The sequence below is a fragment of the Muntiacus reevesi genome, chromosome 5 (genome assembly GCF_963930625.1).
Source record: "Muntiacus reevesi chromosome 5, mMunRee1.1, whole genome shotgun sequence".
NCBI lineage: Eukaryota > Metazoa > Chordata > Mammalia > Artiodactyla > Cervidae > Muntiacus > Muntiacus reevesi.
In genome coordinates, this window is record NC_089253.1 from 120771876 (window position 1) to 120793905 (window position 22030).

The 22030-nt window shown below is 44.0% G+C and overlaps 1 protein-coding gene across 1 annotated transcript in view; it reads right to left on the reverse strand.

Annotated features, from left to right (window-relative positions):
• ASPM (assembly factor for spindle microtubules) overlaps positions 1–14118 on the reverse strand; it is a 64156-nt gene extending 50038 nt beyond the window's left edge. Inside the window, exons 1-3 of the mRNA XM_065936310.1 lie at positions 13686–14118; positions 5937–6080; positions 4289–5783 (exon numbers count right to left, since the gene is read on the reverse strand). Of these exons, the coding sequence (XP_065792382.1) occupies positions 4289–5783; positions 5937–6080; positions 13686–13982 (1936 nt within the window). The 5' untranslated portion in view covers positions 13983–14118. The remainder of the gene's footprint in view (positions 1–4288; positions 5784–5936; positions 6081–13685) is intronic.
• Between the last annotated feature and the right edge of the window lie 7912 nt (positions 14119–22030).

Genomic DNA, 22030 nt, shown 5'->3' on the forward strand with positions numbered 1-22030 from the left:
TCTGAAAGCTTGCAAAAGCTAGTCCCTCCGCCTACAACCATTTTGTTCTGTGGGAGACTTCCTTGGAAACGTCTCACAGCTTCTTGTCATTCCCATAAAGCCCAGTATGATTCCCTGGGCATAGCTCCAAGGACTGGGAGCGGCTGAGGACAGGAATGATGTCTTTTCTCCTAGTATCCACAGAGCCTAGAACAATGCATAGCACAAAGTAGGTACCTTATCAGAGGTGAATCAATGCACCTTGAAAAAACTGACTTCTTTCTCTGCAGACCTTACAGGGTCTTGCATATCACTGTAAGAACCTGGCTTCCAGTGAGATGAAAGGTCATCGGGGGTATAGAAATGGAGCATGTTAGAATCCAACTGATGAATATTTTAAAAGCATCTCCCTGGCAGCTAAGTGGAAAACAGACTCCAGAGAAGGCAAGGGTGAAGGCAAGATCCGATAGGGGACCTACAGAGATATAGGCTTGGATGGGGCCGTCAGTGATGGTGAGAAGTGACCCAGTTCTGAATGCACTTGGAAAGAAGACAGGATTTGTTGATGGAATGAATTTAGAATCAGGCAGACTGTCTGAATTTCTAGAGAAAGGGTAGGAGAGATACATACTTAGGGACACCCCAAGGTCTGGGGCCTGAGATGCGAGGAGATCGTAACAGAAGTGTGTTGGACTGACACACTGGGGACAGACGTCGCAGGGCTGGGGATAGCAAAGGGTTGCTTTTGGACAAAGTAAAGATGCTCACGAGGCAGTCAAGTGGGAATAAAAGATGTTGGATAAACAAGTCTAGATGAGAGGTCCATCCTAGAGATGTAAAATGAAGGCCTCCATGTAGAGGCAGTACTGAAAGCTGTGAGATGGCCTGAAAGCATTAAGGGAATGAGCAAAAGGGTGAAAAAGTTTCAGTAGTTGAGTCCTCGTGTACCGCAAAGTTTAGAGGCTGGAATGACAAATACAGAGGCGCCCCCAGGGAGGCAGAAAGAGAACCAGGAGGAAGTGGGAGTGGCAGGGTAAAGCAGTCCCAGAAGAGAGAGGTTGCCTAATAGTTCAAGATGAAGATTGAGAAATAACCTCTGGATTCAGTGTGGAGGTGTTGATGACCTTGACAAAAAAAGGTTTTACTAGAGTCATCAAAATCTGGTTGAAGTGACTTCAACAAACAGGAGAACTAGAAACAGCTAATAAAAGCATCTTTCAAAGTGATTTTTTTTTTACATTAAAAAGCACCTTTTAATTCAAGCATAATGTTTACATGGAAAAGTATACAGAATCAGTGAACTATCACAAGATGAACATGTAGGTTCTTTCAAGGAGTATTGTTTACAGGAAAGCAGAAAGATGCCAGGTGTGAATGGATATGTGGTATCAATGAGAAGTCTGTTTTTTGGGGGAGATGGAAGTAAGAACAGCGCTTTGTGCATGAATCAGAAATGACCCGATAGGGAGTAAAACCCTGGAGACGTGGGGAAAGGCAGCTGCTAAAACAACAACCGTGTAGACGGCTGGGGTCTTTACTGTTACTAGTAAAGAGCCTGCCTCACGGGCGCATAGACCTCTCAGACTGCCACAGGAGGGCAGGCAGCAGGGGATGGGAGCACAGCGGGTGAGGATGCCCTGGGACTTGCCTCAGCACCTCTGCGTCCTCAGGGAGGTAGGAAGCAGGCTGCCGGCGAAGGTGAGGGCCCAGAGCACCAGCTGCTGAGCCTCCTGCCTGGGGGAGCCCCAGCCTGACCACTTACTCCCCCTGACCTCAGGCAAGGACTCAGCTTCTGGATGCGGAGGTGTCCTGACTTGAATGTGTGTTCATGACAGCGTCTACTCCGTCTGACTGCTGTAGGTCACAGCAAGGCACTCACAGCGGGGGCTGCGGGAACGTAGGCAGCAAACACTGGCTACTGTTACCTTGTCCTCAGAGGAGGAAGGAGGTGCTTGAGGTTTCAGGACAAAAAGGGAGGGGAAGGGGCAGTAGTCTGCAGCAGAGAGATAAAGTCAACAAAGAAGGACGACAGAGCCGAGAAGAGCTGCGGGCTTCCTGGAGATGAGCGGTCATGGAGTTAAAGCTCAAGCAGCAAGGTTCAGGCATGGAGCTGGCCTGGGAGCTGGAATGTGCCAGAAAAGCACGAAGACGGAACAAGGGACTACGATGAGCCGTGGAGGCCAAGCCAAGTGAGAAAATGATGACAGGTCAGGGGTGAGGGCTGGGGAAATGGAGGCGGATTCACTGGCTTTTAGAGAAAACGCTGAAATCCCGGCGAGGGAGACGCTCTAAGAGTGTGGCCTAAGGAGGCTGGAACTCACAGGCCAGAGTACTGGAAGGATCTCCTTCAAGGATCTTGAAATCATAAAGACGCATCATAAAGTAGACGTTTTAGAGAAGGTCTTATGAGCCAAATGTTAAAATTCTCAGTCGTCTCTCCGTGCAACAAGGAGAATTCAAGGTGGGGTGGTATGGAAACTGAGCTTCATGCTGTCTGTGGCCCTTTGCTTTCTTGTCATCTGTTTCCAAGGAAGAAAGGAGAAGCAACAGTCTGGAAGCAGCCTGGAGACGGTGGGTGGTCCACGGTCCCAGGAGGTTCCGGGCCAGAGGAGGAGAGAAAGCGTGTTCTCGGGAGAGGGCCAGGTCAGGGCGGGAACAGGAGGAGGGAGCATTCAGCAAAGACAGATGCGAAGGAAGGCAGTCAGTCCAGAGTGCACAGGCACTGCAGAGAGCTGGGGAGATGCAGAAGGTGGCTCCCACTGGGGAGCGCACAAGGAGAAGTGAGCTCAAGTGCTCGGCCGTGACATTTCCTGTGAGTCCCGGAGTCCCTTTAAATTATCTGTTTCGTAGCCTGTGTGGTTTGTTTTCCTACCTGGACCCTGACTGGCATCCGAGGCAGCCTGGGATTAGTCCTGACAGTTTCTGAGGCGGACAGGGGTGGGACGGGGGAGGGACGGAGGAGGTCTGGGAAAGGAACGGTGAGGTTCCTCCTAAAGGAAAGAGGAGCTCGGGGCCTTGTCTTCATCCCTGAATGACGGCCAAGTACAGGCTAAGGAGAATGCCGTCCCTGGGTGAAGGCCTCCTCTGCGCCCCTCAGACAGTGTGATGGGGCCAGGTGTGCACTGGGCCCTCACCCTGGGGCCTGGACTAAGGCGAGGCACATTCAATACTTTCCTGGGCGCGACACTTGCAGAGGGAGCAAAACACTGTCAGCAAGACAAGCAGGTAGGGACTTCCCTGATGGTCCAGTGACTGAGGCTCCATGTTCCCAGTGCAGGGGGCCCAGGTTCCATCTCTGGTTGGGGAACTAGATCCCACTTGCCACAACTAAGAGTTTGCGTGCCATGTATCCAGAGAAAAGGATGATCCAAAAGGATACATGCACCCGGATGTTCACTGAAGCACTGTTTACAGTAGCCAGGACATGGAAACACAGTCTAAATCGACAGAGGAATGGATAAAGAAGATGTGGCACATACATACAATGGAATATTACTCAACCCATTAAAAAGAATGAAATAATGTCATTTGCAGTAATATGGGTGGGCCTAGAGAGTGTCATACTGAGTGAAGTAAGTCAGACAGAGAGGGAGAAATATCTTATGACATACCTACCTTATGTGTGGAACCTAAAAAGAAATTATATCAATGAACTTACAAAACAGAGACTCATAGACTTAGAAAATGAACTATGGTTGCTGGGAGGGAAGGCATAGTTAGGGACCTTGGAAAGGTTAAGTACACACTGCTATATTTAAAATGGATGACCAACAAGGACCTACTGTATAGCACATGGAACTCTGTGCAATGTTATGTTGCAGCCTGGATGGGAGGGGAGTTTAGGGGAGAATGGATACATGTAATTGTATGGCTAAGTCCCTTCAGCGTTCATCTGAAACTGTCACAACATTATTAATCGGCTATACCCCAATACAAAATAAAACTTTAAAGTTTGGGGGGGAAAAAAAGAGTTCGCATGCTGCAACCAAGACCCGATACAACCAAATAAACAAATATGTTAAAATATTTTTTATAAATGGAAAAACAAGTATTTTAATGCAATAGTTCTTAAAAATTACTGCAGAAAAATCATGATGAATGAAACATCAAAAATGTAAATAAGAATGAGATCACAGTGATTTCAGAATTCGGCCCTACTCTACGTCTGACTCATCTTCCACTAAACCAAGTGGTGGCTTAAAAGTACAAGTTGATTCAAGCTTCTCAATAGCAATTTACTAAACCAAAAGAAATAGAAAATATCCCCCATACAGGTATACGTATGAAAGATTTTATTAACGAGACTCACCGGTTTTCTTCTTCAGGTTTAATTTCTCTCTGTGGCTAACACGTTTCAAGGAGGCGGTTACCACTTTTTTTGTGTGTTTAACAGTTGATGTTTTAGACTCCACAGGAGAAAAATGGATCCTTTTGACTTCTTGTACTTCTGTGCATTCTGTAACTGTCACTGTCACATTTTCATCTCCTGTGTGTCCCTCACTCTTTCTTTTACGAGCAACTGAAGCTACCTTGCAGGGAGGAGTTACTGTGTTTTTAGAGCTCTTAGGTCTACTCGATATTAAATCTCTAGCTGGAAGAAAAGGATGAAAATCATCCTTCTGTTTTTGATCATCTGATTCTTTTTCACAGTCACCCACTACGACATTGAGACATCTTTTTGCCTTTGGTTTAACAGTCTCCATTTGGTTTTCTACGGCCCAAGTGGTCTTTCTTTTAGTCACAGTGGCAGAAAGTATTGGGCGTCTCTTATTAGGTTTATCACGGCTGCAACTAGAAATATCCTGAACTGCTGAAAATTTAGGCTGGTTCTGTTTTTTAAAAGTGTAACAGTTTGACATCATTTCTAAAGCTTTGGATGCTTCAAAAGTAGCTTTTGAAGATTCTAACTGCTGACATTCAGAAATACAAGGTACAGCTGCATTTTTTCTCTCATTTTGAGGAGGCTGTGAGTCCTGAAAACATCCAGTAGATAATGGTGACAATTTACATGTTTGCTGAGATATATGTATATATGCCATATTATCTTTTAAAAATTGATTTGGGGATAGAATTGGGTTGACTGACTCTGTTTCTAGATCCTCATTTAGTCCATAATTATCATTTATGAAAGAATCTGGACTTAAAATTTTCCGACAGATTTCATGTACCCTTTTTGATTCCAAAAGCACAGGCCTTGTATTACCTTTCACAAACGTATCTGGTGAGAGACACATCACGAATTCTGGTTCATTATTGGATGCATGGCTATTATTCACAAAAGAATCTGGACTTAAAAAATGTCCTTGGCTTTGGGTGATGTTCAGACTTGAAGAATAATTTGGGGTAAGAGTAAGTTTACCATTCTCTTCAATTTGACTATTAACATTACCTATGGAGTCAAAGGAAGTTTCAGTTATGCCTTTCTCATTAAAATGAAAATCTTTTGCAGTGTTGGCACCGTCTGCTTTCACCAGTTCCCCATTTTCAGAAGCAGGAAGGGATGTATAGGTCGTAGATCGACGAATAGGAAGTGGCAAGCAGGTCTCCCTGTGGCACTCTTGGAAAGCGGGGCTGATAGGTGATATGGGGAGTTTATTTTCTTCAAGGATTAAAGGATTGCTTTCTGGTGGGGAAGAGTTTCCATTTGTAGCCAGATTCTCACAGGCTTGTAGTGGACTCCTAACTCTGTCAGCTTTGGGGGAAACATTAAATGTTTTATTCACATTTTGAATATTTGAAACCTTCTTGTTATGACTTGAAGACGCTGATACTTTCTTCTTATTAATAGTATCCCAAAGAGTCCTCTGCAAAGATAAGCAAAACATACAGATTAAGTTGATAACTATTGAATACTACTTATAGGCAGTATTATGTATGTTACTTCAAGAGACCTGTGAACAAAATGATTTTACATATTATTTCCTAGAGTAAATTACAGAATGATGAAAACTTGTTACCTTTTTCTTTTTCGGCTCTTCTGCATTTCCTAGTAATATAGCTTGGTGTTTCAGAATATCATTTACAAGAAATGTCACGGTCTCTCTTACTCGGCCTCCTTTTAACGGTGTCCAGGTAATAGAAACAACAATTTTTTCTTTAGGCTATAACCAAAAGAACATATTTTAAATGACTATAATGGTAGTGAGGTATAACAACACAAACATATTACATATTATTACAAATGGGGCTTCCCCGGTGGCTCAGACAGTAAAAAACCTGCTTGCAATGCAGGAGACCCAGGTTCGATCCCTGGGTCAGGAGGATTTCCTGGAGAAGTACATGGCAACACACTCCAGTATTCTTGCCTGGAGAATCCCATGAACAGAGGAGATTGGTGGTCTATAGTTCATAGGGTTGCAGAGTTGGACACGATTGAGCAACTAACATCCCCATTATCAATAGAGAGAATACAGTAGAGGATTAACAATTGTTAGTCACCAACATTTAACAAGTCAAATGTATCTTCCTACCCTAGCTCATTTCATTCTAAGGAAAAAGGCTACCAGTAATAACAAAGTTCACAACAAAATAAAATTATAATAAACTCTTAATTGTATATGAAAGCAGTGGAACAGAGAGTCTACAAATCACTTTATTTTAGTTCAGTGGTTTTTTGAAAATTTAATCACATTATTTCCACTTCTTTAGACTATGTACAGAACTTCCATTTCAAATATAAATACCTTATATGAGAAAGACATTTTCGGAAAGAAATGTAAAGATGATCAGCTAAATTCCTTGCTCCCCAAGAGCTTCTCTAAAGTCTATAGCACCATTATTGATAGTCCAGGCCTAGTTCCAGGTATCTAACATAACTAGTCTGAATCTCACATCCCTAGGAAGCAGATACTATCATGACGTATGTTTTATAGATGAAGTAGTAATCAAGGTTCAGGAAGCTTTACGACTTCTGCAGCCCAGAGAAACAAGGAGTAGTTTCCATTTCAGCCTTAAGAAATACATTTCATGAGGCTATAGCCACCATGGAGAGTGCTTCTTCTTTCTGATGGATCTGGGAAAAGTAAATTGAAAACCTTCTGAAAGTGATCCAACATTCTGGATGCCATTAAGAGCATTCATGATTCATGAGAAGAGGTCAAAATGTCAACATCAACAGGGATCTGGAAGAAGTTGATTTCAGTCTTCTGGAATGACTTTGAGGGGTTCAAGACTTTAGCAAAGGTGCAGATGTGGGAGAAATAGCAAGAGAACTTGAATTGTAATAGGGAAGAATAAATCCCACTCCACAGTAGAGCTGTTTCTTTTAAACTTTGTATTCCACTGCTTTTGTACAAGCTAAGAATGTTGCAGGTAGCTTGAAACATACAGGAGAGCCCATTCTCAAGGCTCTGACCTTTAAGTGTTACACTTTCCCATTAAGACAGAGATTAAAAAGTTGTAGAATACATTACAGCATTTGTCCTTTGGGGGTTTATGGGAACATCATGACCTGAACTATAGGGACAGCTGCAAGAACAAAGGATTCTGACACCAAGAAGTTTGTAACAATAGACCATGTGCCCTCCTCTTAAAAAACAAAAAGAAGAAGAAGCCTGAATTCTAACTAGGGTCAGATGGTTCTTTGGGACACTAGTCCACCGTCTTTTTGGTCAGCTGAATTTCCATATAAAGTCACTACTCCTTGCCCCAACAGCTTGCCTCTAGGATTAAGAGCCTGTTGTGTGGTGAGCAGTACAAGTGTGGACTCAGTAACAGATTTAGAAGTGTCTGAGGATGTGACTGAAATGCTGCAATTTCATGATAAAACTTGAATGGGTGGGAAGTTATTTTTTATGGATGAGCAAAGAGACTGGTTTGAGACAGAATCTTCTCTTGGTGAAGAGGCTGTGGAGATTATTGAAATGATGACAAAGGATTTAGAATATTACATAAACCTAGTTGGGAAAGCAGAACAAGACTGAAGAGGAGAGACTTTTAATTTTGAAAGAAGTTCTGCTGTGGTGAAAATGCTATCAAACAGCACTGCAGGCTACAGAGAAATTATTCATGAAAGGAAGAGCCAATCAACGCAGCACACTTCACTACTGTCTTATATTAAGAAATTGGCACAGTCACCCTAGCCTTCAGCAACAACCACCCTGACCAGTCAGCAGCCACCAACATCAAGGTCAGACCTTACAATCACAAAACAGATATAGTTTGCAGAAGGCGCAATTGATTGTTAGTATCTTTTAGTAGTAGTCTTTTTAGTTGAGATATGTATAGCGTCTTCTTCAACATGACGCTATAGTATACTTAAAAAATTACAGAATAGTATATACATAAATTTTATATGCACTGGGAAACCAAAAATTTCATGTGACTCATTTTTCTATGGTTTTCACTTTATTGCAGTGGTCTGGATGAGAACCCACAATATCTGAGATCCACTTGTACTTAATGGGCTTATCTTTCAAATTTCATTGTCACTGAGATTCAGATGAAATTATCTGTTTAGGATAAATTCAAGAGTGTGAATTCTTACTACTTGCTTCTCAATTTATACATAAAAAATTGTTTTTTTAATTTAAAAGGGGGAGCTCCTTCTAAAGAAGGAACTATTTAACAAATAGTTATTGAGTGCCTAATGGCAGACATAGTGCCTGACACAGAGGTGGCGTACGTTAAATATTTAAGTGACAAAATTATTGAATGAATGAAAAACACACATGGCCTCTGGTCTCATGGACACTATATTCTGCTCAATAAAAAGAAATGACAAAATCTAAGTAAAAAGATAAGTACAAAAATACAAGTCCCCAGTACTGTCATCAGTGAAACAATAAAAGGTTGAGAGGCACAGCAATAGTGAAGGGAACTATAATCTCTAACTGCCTGATCAGAGATTATAATAATTATAATATTTAAGCTAAAACAAAGTATAAGAATGAGCTGGACACACAGAGATAAGTGAAAGTAGCTCAGTCGTGTCCGACTCTTTGCGATCCTATGGACTGTTCATGGAATTCTCCAGGCCAGAATACTAGAGTGGGTAGCCTTTCCCTTCTCCAGGGGATCTTCCCAACCCGGGTATTGAACCCAGGTCTCCCGCATTGCGGGCGGATTCTTTACCAGCTGAGCCACCAGGGAAGCCCAAGAACACTGGAGTGGGTCACCTATCCCTTCTCTAGGGGACCTTCCCAGCCCAGGAATTGAACCAGGGTCTCCCACATTGCAGACGGATTCTTTGCCATCTGAGCTGTCAGGGAGAAGCAGTTCAGAAGGTACCAGCACATGCATAGCGCTAGAACCAGAGGGTCAGGGTTATTGTTAGGGTTGCCTCGTAGGACAACCCCAGAGACAGACAGAGGACCAGTGTGGCTTAACAGTAGTGAGAAGGCAAATGACCTGCGATACATGAGGCTGGAGAGAGAAGCAGAGGACTGCTGTATGTTTGAAAACTCTCTAGCACATCTAAACATTGTAAACATTACTTAGGTGTACAGTTGGCTTCAGAGGTTTTGTTTTGTTTGTTTGGCTATTTTCTTTAAGGCATACCAAAATGAAGTTCAAGTCTTTTTATCCTTAATTGAAGGCTTAATCCTGTAACCCAGGAGAGTACATTGGAAAAAAAAGATGCTCAAAATGTTCCTCCCCCTTTACTCTTTCCTACCTTCTCCTCCTCCATCCACTCTCCCATGAGGAAGTCCTTCTTTAATTTGTAACAGTTCATAGACTAAGCCACTGAGAGCAAGTCAGTTCTGAGAGACACTTAAAAGGGGTTTATAACTGATACCTGCTTTTCGGACTGTGATGGTGATAGTCTATCTACAAAACTTGACTTTTTATGGAGACAAATACTCTCAGAGGTATAAAAACTGAGATAAAACATGAAGCATTTTGGTTTTTTCCCCTTGGTAAATCTTCATTTGGATTCCCTACCCATTTCCCCCTTGCTTTCAACCTCTCAGTAACTCAAACAAAACAAATGAGGGAACAGGTCTGTTATATATTTTCTTTTAAATACCTTCAGTAGTGTCAGTCTATGCATCACTGTTAATTTTTCTGAACAGAAGCATTGGCAAGTGTCTGAGAGAAGAGTGGTACTATTTTATCTAGATTCTAAGAGAGACATTAGAAAGTCAGGATAGCAATTAAAAATGTGTCCTGCATCTCTTCTTGGGGAGGAAATTTTTTAAAGCTGGGGATCAGTGAACAAAATCATTTGTCATTTCCCTCAAGTCCTAAGATTCTGTAGTCTTTGTTTACACCCTTATTAGTGACAAGTCAGAAAATGACAGTTGTAGTCAAGTGACAACGGAAGGTGCGTGGTTATTAACTGGATCTGGCTCGCCCCCTGGTGGCCATAAGTGCAATGGGCAGAGCAGTCTCAGAAGCCCAGAGGTGAAGAGAGGGAGGGGCAGGGTCAGTTTTGGGGCTGCTATTAAGCCAGTTCATCCAAGTCTTCCAGTCAGATCAAAAGAGCATCACACTCACTGCAGACAGAAGAAGGATGGCTTGTTTTATTAAAGAAGTGCAAGTGGCCTCATGCTAGTTTCTACTCATCTGTAGCAGAAACTCTTATTCCCATAACTGGCACCAATGAGTCTGTTAAACCATCCAGTTAAATTATTCACACACCTGGCTTGTGGAGAGTAAAGATGCCCTGGCCCTCTCCATGGCCTCCCAGGAGTGATGCTGAAGCGGGGACCTGCTATCTGTGGTTGTTCAAAGCTCACCAGGAGGTGACACACAGCCAGGACGGACACACAGCTTAACTCCATTCGGTGTGGTGTGCTTTAGTCGCTAAGCCGTGTCCGACTCTTGTGACCCCACGGACTGTAGCCTGCTAGGTTCCTCTGTCCATGGGATTCTCCAGGCAAGAATACTAGAGTGGGTTGTCATTTCCTTCTCCAGGGGATCTTTCGGACCCAGGAATCGAACCCGGATCTCCTGCAATGCAGGCAGATTCTTTACCAACTGAGCTACAAGGCAAGCAGTCAGTGTGGCGGGTGGTGATTTTAACTGACTGTCATTATGAAGACTCAGACCCAAATGACACAACCCCTACATGACAGCCGTCATGGGCAGATTCTAGCACACCAGTATTATCACAGTTTTAAAAAGCATGATTAGGAGAGTAAGAGAAACCCAAACAATCATTTAAATTTTTTTTCCCCTTTGTCCTCAATTTTATAAGCTGAATTTTATAAGCTGAATGTTTCATACAGTACCTGGCAAAAAGTAGGTGCATGAAATATACAGTTTTTAATGTATCATGGAAAAAAAAATAGATAAGTATACAAAGAAGGATGCAAAAAAAATAATGTTTTTTCCTTGAAAAGGGCCGTCCATAAATCTGCTCCGCAAAAAAATATCCTGAATGAGTCTCTGGTCCTTCATTCCTTTTCAGGCCTAGATACATTGTATTGCAGACCTATTTTTATACCAACTGTGAAGTCACTCTCTGGCAGGTATACACTTTACCTAGTGGTTCTTGAGATGCCATCTGTATACAAAAGATCTTGTTTAAAATGCAGTTTTCTGTATTTAACCCCAGAGATTCACATTAGCAAGTGTGGAGTGATAAGCAGAAATCTCCCATATTACAAGCAAATCCAGACAAATCTGATGTGAGTGGTTGAGGCATCTCAGAGAAATACTGCTTAGGCCTACGGTGATATGCTAATTCACCAAGGGTGTGTTTTAGATAAGGGAAGTTCACATAGGTATTTTCTACTATTGTGCTTTTCAAAATGTGGTCCTTGGACCAGTAGCAGAGGCATCACCTGGGAACTTTTAAGAAAAACAAATTCCAGTTGTCCTCTGCACCTATGGAATCAGACTCTGAGGGGCCCCAAGTATTTTACGCTTAGATGATTCTGATGCCCTCAAATTTAGAACCACCAGTCTCCTCAAAACATCCCATCCTTCTTGGTGGCTATCTGATGCAACTTCTCCTTGTTCTTAGAACTTCCCCTCATCCACCTAACATATGTCTTTAGGAAGGAACTATGTCTCCTGTCTTTGAATCAATATAAGCGAAAATGCACAATATTTAAAGACCTGGTGAGAATCCCAACTGTGTCAATTGCCAAGAATAAAACTATATACGTAAATGTTTTCATCCTCTGAGCATATTGCTTCGTTAAAAATTAAGAAGGGAACATTTATTCAGGTCACAGTCAAGATCTTTGCTTGAAGCTTTCTCTCACTTGAGCACCATGCACAGCTTTAGCTGGCAATACTTCCAACTCACAGACGAGAAAATAGAGACTCAGAAGAGTGAAGCGAGCTGCCTAACTCCGATCCACTGCACACAAACCCTTTGACAGCGGTGCCTTATCCTCTAATGTAAATAATGACCCCATGAGTTTGTTGTAAGGATTAAATAAGGCAACAGAGTTGAGAACAATTTGTAAAAGGTAAACATTATCGTTTGTATGTATTATCTTAGTGATTGGGTGCAATCAACACACCCAAACCTGAAGCTGAGGGAAATCAACAGCTAATAAAAGACAAGCTTTGTTTTAAAGCAGAAACCATAAAACAACACAAATATATGGTTTAAAAGAACAGTTAACTTTTACAATATAAAAGTCCAATTCTAAAAAACAAAATTAAAAAACTTTAGTCCCACAAAACAAAAAAGAACAAGCAGAAGTATAGTGTAGATGGAAAAAATAAGTGTTTCCCCACAAAAAGAAAAGCAAGCATTTATAAACTAGAGGGGAACGGCAGGTTCTTAACTGTAACTGAACCAGTGCTTAAGTCAATGGACCTCAGCTTAGAGCCCTGTATCACTGCTTTGCTGTTGCTGCTACTGCTAAGTCGCTTCAGTCGTGTCTGACTCTGTGCGACCCCACAGACGGCAGCCACCAGGCTCCCCCGTCCCTGGGATTCTCTAGGCAAGAACACTGGAGCGGGTTGCCATTTCCTTCTCTATATCACTGCTTTAGGAAGCGGTTATTTAGACAAGGAGTGGGACTCCCTCAGCTAATTTTTTTTCTCTTCTCACACTTTCAGAGGTTCTAACCAATCTAACTGCAGTCCAAATAAGGATGCAAATGCTCTGGATTTTTATGACAGGAATGGGAGCTTTACTGTGGCCAATGTAATGCAGAAAACTTACCCTGGAAATCCTTGAAACAGCAGTCACAAAATTAAATTTGAATCACCATTAAAACTACACTACAGCAAAGGGGAAAAAAAAGACTAAAATAATAAAGTGTGCATACTTGTTGAAAACAACCCTGAGAAAGTGTTTTTGGTTTTGTTGCTATTTGGCCAAAACAAAGCTCACCAGAGTACTTACTCTGACACTCCATGGAGTCAGTTTCCCTTTAGAAACTAAAGCGCGTATTAAGATGACTGACAGAAAGCAGTTTAAAAACCCTGCTCTAAACAGAGTACTCCTGGCAAACTTAAATGCAGACAGGTAGATGGATAGATGGATGAATAGATGAGAGATAAGAATATTAACTGTAAACGTGCCGTCCACTCCTCTAGAACTGCCAATCTTCTCGAGGCCCTAAGTCAATGAGAAACGCTTCTCTGTCACAGAAGGGAGCTAAGTGCTCTGAAGGCTGCCCGGCGCGGGCGCGCGCGCTGTCACCGCCGGGTCCCCGCCCACCCGGGCTCCTCTTGCCCGGGGACCGGGGCTCACCAGCATCTGAGGGAAGCACCCAGCTTTTACTCAGGTCCGCTACTGCCCCTTCCGAGCCCGGCTTCCGGAGCGTGGCGCGGAGGCCGCACCCGCCTCCTACCTGCAGCACGAAGGCGCTCGGCCAGATCGTGAAGCCGCGTTCGGCGGCGGGGCCGCGGGACAGCCGCACGGCGGCCGCCTCCTCGTTGGGGTTGTCCAGGGTCAGGGGCAGCGTCCGCGAGGCTCCCAGGCGCACGTCCCCGAAGCAGAGGAAGGGCGACCTGCAGAAGTGGCTGAGGGACAGGACGGCCGGGGACGCCGCCTCCTCCTCGGCGCGGGGACCCCTCGGCCCCGCCCGCGGCCTCGGCTCCGGCGGGCTCCACTCCCAGCAGCCGCGCCCCCGCTGCCAGGTCGCCATCGAAGCCTCTGGGTACACCCGGCTGCTCCGAGCGGCCTCCGCAAGAACGCCCACGGCCTCCCCTCGAGGAGCTGCGGGGATCGAGAGAGAACTCGCCCCCTTTCTCGTCCAGTTGCCAGGACCCAGAAAGGCGTCCGGACGCACAAACTCAAACTGCAGAGAGAAGCGAACCGAGAAAGGGTTTTGCCCCGTTTAAAATTCCCGTCTCCACCAATGGGCTTCCCCGGTTCCGCCCACCTCCGAGCGGGGCCAATCGCTGAGCAGCAGTGCCAGCCAATGAGAAGACGGCGCCTTATTTAAACGTGGTGGCGACGGCTGCGGGTCGCTCTCGCTGAGGAGGCTGCGATGGCAGCGGGTTTTCGGCGGCCCCTGAAGGCTGGGGCTCAGGCTTAGAATTCGCCTTTCGGTTTTGTGAACAGGTTGGTGGAAGCGAAGAGAGCCACAGCACTTCCACCGGAAATGCAGCTGTCTTGGCGGTTGCCGGCACAGTCATTCCCTCACAGTACTTTGAGGGAGATCAATGTACTCGCCCGGGATCGCTCCGACACTTCCTGGGCCCAAAAGGGAGAAAATGAGGATAATGAAAATTAAATGTACAGTTAGTGTGAACGTGCTGATATCAGTGCGTGGTGTCGGTGCAGCGGCTCAGTAATTTACCTGCTGGTTCTTACTTCGGGATTCTAAGAGCAAAACCAGGTAAACAAACAAAAACCGAGATTCCCAGTAATTCCTAAGTGGTGGTCTTGACGGGCATGGCCCTCGACAGATAACTTCTCGGTTTTCAGTTTAATTGTAGATATCTGATAATAATGATTGTAGCTTACATGTTACTCTCTGCCAGGGGTTGTGTTAAGCACTGCACGTATTTATCTCCAGCTTCCCTTCCACCCTGGGGGAAGGGACCGTTATTCGTGATTCACAGAAGAGCGAGGCCAGGCGTCCAGCCAGCTGGGAGTGGCGAGGCCAGGAGGGGCACCGGCGGTTCGACTCCTCTTGCTGTCCCCGCTGCCCCGCGCTGCCTCTAAAGACAGGAGGAGACTTAAAAAATAACCTGTGGATGTGCGTACAGCTACACAGAATACATGAAAACTCCCTGAATGGAAAACCAAAACGAGGAAAGTGAGATAGGAAATTGTATTCACTGGCACCCAATTTGACCTGATGTTCAGTTCAGTCGCTCAGTCATGCCCGACTCTTTGTGACCCCATGAATCACAGCACTGCCAGGCCTCCCTGTCCATCACCAACTCCCGGAGTCCATCCAAACCCATGTCCATTGAGTCAGTGATGCCATCCAGCCATCTCATCCTCTGTGTCCCTTCTCCTGCCTTCAGTCTTTCCCAGCATCAGGGTCTTTTCCAATGAGTCAGTTCTTCACATCAGGTGGCCAAAGTATTGGAGTTTCAGCTTCAACGTCAGTCCTTCCAATGAACACCCAGGACTGATCTCCTTTAGGATGGACTGGTTGGATCTCCTTGCAGTCCAAGGGACTCTCAAGAGTCTTCTCCAACACCACAGTTCAAAAGCATCAGTTCTTCAGTGCTCAGCTTTCTTTATATTCCAACTCTCACATCCATACATGAACAGTGGAGAAACCATAGCCTTGACTAGACAGACCTTTGTTGGCAAAGTAATATTTCTGCTTTTTTTTGGGGGGGGTCTCTGCTTTTTAATATGCTGTCTAGGTTAGTCATAACTTTCCTTCCAAGGAGTGAGCGTCTTTTAATTTCATGGCTGCACTCACCATCTGCAGTAATTTTGGAGCCCAGAAAAATAAAGTCAGCCACGGTTTCCACTGTTTCCCCATTTATTTGCCATGAAGTGATGGGACCAGATGCCATGATCTTAAGGTTTCTGAATGTTGAGCTTTAAGCCAACTTTTTCACTCTCTTCTTTCACTTTTATCAAGAGGCTCTTTAGTTCGTCACTTGCGGCCATAAGGGTGGTGTCATCTGCATATCTGAGGTTATTGATATTTATCCCGGCCATCTTGATTCCAGCTTGTGCTTCCTCCAGCCCAGCGTTTCTCATGATGTACTCTGCGTATAAGTTAAATAAGTAGCCCTGTTACCTCAACGATATTTAATCAAACGTGTTTATGTAGGTTTCTTAAAAATCCTTCAGGACTGATGCACAAGGAGAATGCTACTACATACATTTTTAGCAAAATGTTTAAATGAATGACAGTAACTTTTAAATACACTTAATTTATATTTATTATTTTGTACAGTGAATTTTATTCATGAAATTAACATTGCAGATATAGGCCCTCTTAATCTTAAGTCACTGAAATATTTGTCTCAACTCTTTTTAACACGATAGGAACACATTTTGTTTCTATATGTTCTCCCCTCACAGGTTTCTCTTCACAAAGCAATGCTGTTGACGCACAGTTTTTAAAAACCCAAAATGAACTATACTGAATATTTTTTGTTTGCCCTCCACTCCCACCCTTCACCCTTTTCCAGCCTGCTCTTGGCTGTGAGATGCTGGCTGTGTTCTGTATTTGCTACATCCATAGGTTTCTTACTCTGTGACGTCTGTTTTACTCAAAGAGGTAAGCCAGAGTACTCCCCCCACCACACCCACCTTGAGCTGGCTCCATCTCCACATTAAAGTCACAAGTAGCTGGAGAAGTGCCCTCATCTATTGGAGATCTGGGTGTGGGGACACCACAGTGTCACTAGGCCCAGGATAAGACCCTATTGCTTGTTTCTCTGCAACCCAGACCTATCTTTGTGAATAGTCCCTTTATTAAGCTTCCTTGAATTACCGTAAATTGGAGACGGCCAACTATTTCCTTAGTGACCTTGGCTGATACAACAGTAGGAAATTGCCTCTTCAGGTGGAATTCTGAATTGAGTTGTTCATATTTGAGGAGCACAGGGATAAACTCTTACTAGCAAGAAACACACCATGACAATCCAAAGGGTGGGGAAGCATCCTGAGTCCTCAAATTATCCACTGGACACTATCCAAGCTTAGTGTCATCTGGTTTTACCTAACACACTAGAGAGAATACATAGGGAAAAAGAAAATGAAGGTACCACTAAGAACATATATTGAGAACAAGAATGTGTGGACAGGAGCTCTGAAGAAGCCCCTCACGTCCTGTGGTCTCAGGGAGTGTATGGCCAAGGACCAAGCCCACATCTTCTGGTAAATGTGGCAGCACTAATTAAATACCCAGCCCTGCCAGCCTCTTAGCTGAGGGGAAAGAGTGGAACCCTGTGAAAATGTATCTTATTTGGGTAAAATTTTAAAGGCTGAGAACTTGTAATTCTTTCCACAAACCTCCCTTACCAGCAGAGTCAGCCCCTTCTGCCAGTCCATTATATTGATGACGTTTGCTGATTAAATCTAACGAGCAAGAAATAGCTGTCAGGTACTGTGAGAGTCTGAGATTTTATACAACTAAAGTTTTATTGGAACACAGTAAATGAGCCCATTCATTTACACATTATCTATGACTGCTTTTACAATACAGTTCCAGGAGAAATTGTGTGGCTTCCAAAGTCTAAACTATTTGGTATCTGGTCCTTTACAAAGAAGTTTGCCATCAGGAATCTAATCCAAAGAACCAAACCACTGGTTGTGACAAACAAACTTCCATTATCAAATCAGCAGTGTCCAACAGCTTGGGGCTGAGTGGGCCCAGAGTTCACAACCTGCAAAGATGACTTGGGTCCTATAATATCTCCTCTTCCCATGCTGCCTCAGTCTGTACCTTGGGAAGGTGGGGGTCCTCATTGAATATTTCATAAAGGAATAAAAAGCCTGGTTAATGGAAGGATGTTTGCCATCCAAGGAGAACCAAACCCTCATAGTCAACAAAAGAGTTCAAAATGCAGTACTCGGGTGCAGTTTCAAGAATGACATAATGATTTCTGTTCATTTCCAAGGCAAACCATTCAATATCACAGTAATCCAAATCTATGCCCCAACCACTAATGCCAAAGAAGCTGGAGTTGAACCCTTCTGTGAAGACCTTCTAGAACCCTTCTATGAAGACCTTCTAGAACTAACACCAAAAAAGATGTCCTTTTCATCACAGGAGACTAGAATGCAAAAGTAGGAAGTCAAGAGATACCTGAAGTAACAGGCAAGTTTGGCCTTGGAGGACAAAATGAATCAGGGCACAGGCTAATAGAGTTTTGCCAAGAGAACACACTGATCATAGCAAACACCATCTTCCAACAACACAAGAGACGACTGTACACATGAACAGCACAAGATGGTTAACACCGAAATCAGATTAGTTATATTTTTGCAGTCAAAGATGGAGCAGCTCTACACACTCAGCAAAAACAAGATCAGGAGCTAACTGTAGCTCAGATTATGAACTCCTTATTGTAAAATTCAGACTTAAATTGAAGAAAGTAGGGAAAACCACTAGACCAGCTATACCCTAAATCAAATCCCTTACGATTATACAGTGGAAGTGAGCAATAGATTGAAGGAATTAGATTTGATAGAGTGCCTGAAGAACTATGGAGAGAGGTTTGTGACATTGTACAGGACACAGTGATCAAGGCCATTCCCAAGAAAAAGAAATGGAAAAAGGCAAAATGGTTGTCTGAGGAGGCCTTACAAATAGCAGAGAAAAGAAGAGAAGCTAAAGGCAAAGAAGAAAAGGAAAGATATACCCATCTGAATGTGGAGTTCCAAAGACAAGCAAGGAGAGATAAGAAAGCCTTCCTTAGTGATCAGTGCAAAGAAATAGAGGAAAACAATAGGATGGGAAAGACTAGAGCTCTCTTCAAGAAAATTAGAGATACCAAGGGAATATTTCATGCAAAGATGGGCACAATAAAAGACAGAAACAGTATTGACCTAACAGAAGCAGATGATATTAAGAAGAGGTGGCAAGAATACACAGAAGAACTACACACAAAAAAAGATCTTAATGACTCAGATAACCATGATAGTGTGATCACTCACCTAGAGTCAGACATCCTGGATTGCAAAGTCAAGTGGGCCTTTGGAAGCATCACTACGAGCAAACTAGCAGAGGTGATGGAATTCCAGTTGAGCTATTTCAAATCTTAAAGGGTGATACTCTGAACGTTCTGCACTCAATATGCTAGCAAATTTGGAAAACTCAGCAGTAGTCACAGGACTGGAAAAGGTCAGTTTTCAATCAAATCCCTAGGAAAGGCAATGCCAAAGAATGTTCACACTACCACATAATTGCACTCGTCTCACATGCTGGCAAAGTAATGCTCAAAATTCTCCAAGCTAGGCTTCAACAGTAGTGAACCAAGAACTTCCAGATGTTCAAGCTGGATTTAGAAAAGGCAGAGGAACCAGAGATCAAATTTCCAACATTCACTGGATCATCGAAAAAGCAAGAGAGTTCCAGAAAAAATCTACTTTTGCTTTATTGATTATGCCAAAGCATTTGACTGTGTGGATCACAACACACTGTGGAAAATCCTTCAAGAGATGGGAATACCAGACCAGCTTACCTGCCCCTGAGAAACCTGTATGCAGGTCAAGAAGCAACAGTTAGAACCATACATGGAACAACGGACTGGTTCCAAGTTAGGAAAGGAGTACGTCAAGGCTATATATTGTCACCCTTCTTATTTAACTTATATGCAGAGTACATCATGCAAAATGCCAGACTGGATGAAGCACAAACTGGAATCAAGATTGCCGGGAGAAATATCAATAACCTCAGATACGCAGATGACACCACCCTTATGGCAGAAAGCAAAGAAGAACTAAAGAGGCTCCTGATGAAAGTGAAAGAGGAGAGTGAAAAAGTTGGCTTAAAGCTCAACATTCAGAAAACTAAGATCATGGCATCTGGTCCCATCACGTCATGGCAAATAGATAGGGAAACAATGGAATCAGTGAGAGACTTTATTTTGGGGGGCCCCAAAATTAATGCAGATGGTGACTGCAGCCATGAAATTAAAAGACACTTATTCCTTGGAAGAAAAGCTATGACCAACCTAGACAGCATATTAAAAAGCAGAGACATTACTTTGCTGACAAAGGTCCATCTAGTCAAACTAGTAGTCATGTATGGATGTGAGAGTTGGACCATAAAGAAAGCTAAGCACTGAAGAACTGATGCTTTTGAACTGTGGTGTTGGAGAAGACTCTTCAGAGTCCCTTGGACTGCAAGGAGATTAAACCAGTCAATCCTAAAAGAAATCAGTCCTGAATATTCATTGGAAGGACTGATGCTAAAGCTGAAGCTCCAATACTTTGGCTACCTGACGCAAAGATCCAATGCATTGGAAAAGACCCTGATGCTGGGAAAGATTGAAGGTGGAAGGAGAAAGGCACGACAGAGAATGAGATGGTTGGATGGCATCACCGACTCGATGGACATGAGTTTGAGCAAGCTCTGGGAGTTGGTGATGGACAGGGAGGCCTGGCATGCTGCAGTCCATGGGTTTGCAAAGAGTTGGACACAACTGAGTGACTGAAGTCAGCTGAACTGATGTATGGATGTGGGTGGAGGACAGATGTGAGTAGAGAGCTACACTTCGTCTTCCTCTCAGGAGTAGATGACAACACTCTCAAGAGCAGGATTTGCGTTGGGGCATCTGGTCCACTTCAAAAGGGAGAAGATGTGAGTCGGCTCTCTGCTGACTCAAAGGCAGCAGCCAACAGATTGGGCAGCTGGTCAAAGGTTTGGAAAAAGCAAAATGAAAAGTTGGTGACGAGTAGGTCTGGGGAGGAGAGGTATGTTAAAGTGCGTCCCAATATAGGGACAGGAAGTTAAAAAAATTGTGTCCCAAGTAAATGCCCATCAGAGAGCATCCATGGCCAAGAAGGAGTTCACAACTCAAGCAAACAGGACAACCTGTCATGCTCAGGTGTCAGGATCTCCTTCTTACTAACAAAGGCCAAGCAGAACCCCCAGTGTAACACCCCTACCTAGAACCAACCAGCTGCCCCTGGTGTGTGGGTTACATTAAACCCCTTCTGTCATGGATGAGGTGGTATTGTCTTCTCTGGCGTAGATGCATTTGCTGAGTCTGGGGGCTATACCTCCCCATGGACCTGTAGAATTCTTCTTCTGGAACCAAAGAATCTGTGGTGGTTTTCAAAATTTGTCTCAATTCTCAGCCACTCCTCTTTTCAAGAGGGGAAGCTTAATTTGTGTCCCTTCAGTGGTGGGGACTTTAGTGGCAGAAGTGATGATACTATTTCCTAAATTACATTTATAAAAGCCTGTAGCTTAAATCCTGTGTTCTCACTCGTAGTATTTTTTGCAGGGGGAGTAGCCAGCTGCCTATCACCATGCAGCCCTGTGGAGAGAGACCTTGTGGGGAGGAACTCTGGCCCACATGTGAGTTCGGAGGTGAAGTCTGCTCCAGGATGGCCTCTAGAGTCTGCACTGCCATGAACTTTGACCTCAGCTCCAGAGGAGATCTTGAGCCAGAGCCACCAACTCAGTCACTAGACTCCTGACTCACTGGACCTGGCAGGCAATAAATGCCTGCTGTTTTAAGACACTGTCTGCTATAATTGGTCTAATTTGTTACACAGCAGTAGAGAATTAGGTATCTCACACAGCACTGACTCCAGTGGGAAGACATGCTTCGCAGAAATGAACTCCTGTCTGTGGAATTCACTGAGCTACCAGCTGCCCGCGGAGGCTGAATTATGGTGTCAGATGCAGACAGCAGCTGGCAAGGTCAGGCATGTCCTGTGACAGAGCTTGTGCCTTTTATAAACCAGCAGTGGCCCCTCCCATGACCAGAGTGTACAGTTCTGGGAGTGAGGGGCAGCGGTGAGAATGGCCCTCACTGTCACAGGGGACAGCCCATCCATGAGGTTTTCTGCACTTAAGACTCCTTGGGGAAAAACAGCAGGTGGCTGCTTCAACCATAATAGATGTTATTAATGTTTGAATATATATTAATTAGCCACTTCAATTTAGTTCAGTTGCTCAGTCATGTCCGACTCTTTGAGACCCCATGGGCTGCAGCATGCCAGGCCTCCCTGTCCATCACCAACTCCCAGAGTTTACTCAAACTCATGTCCATTGAGTCAGTGATGCCATCCAACCATCTTGTCCTCTGT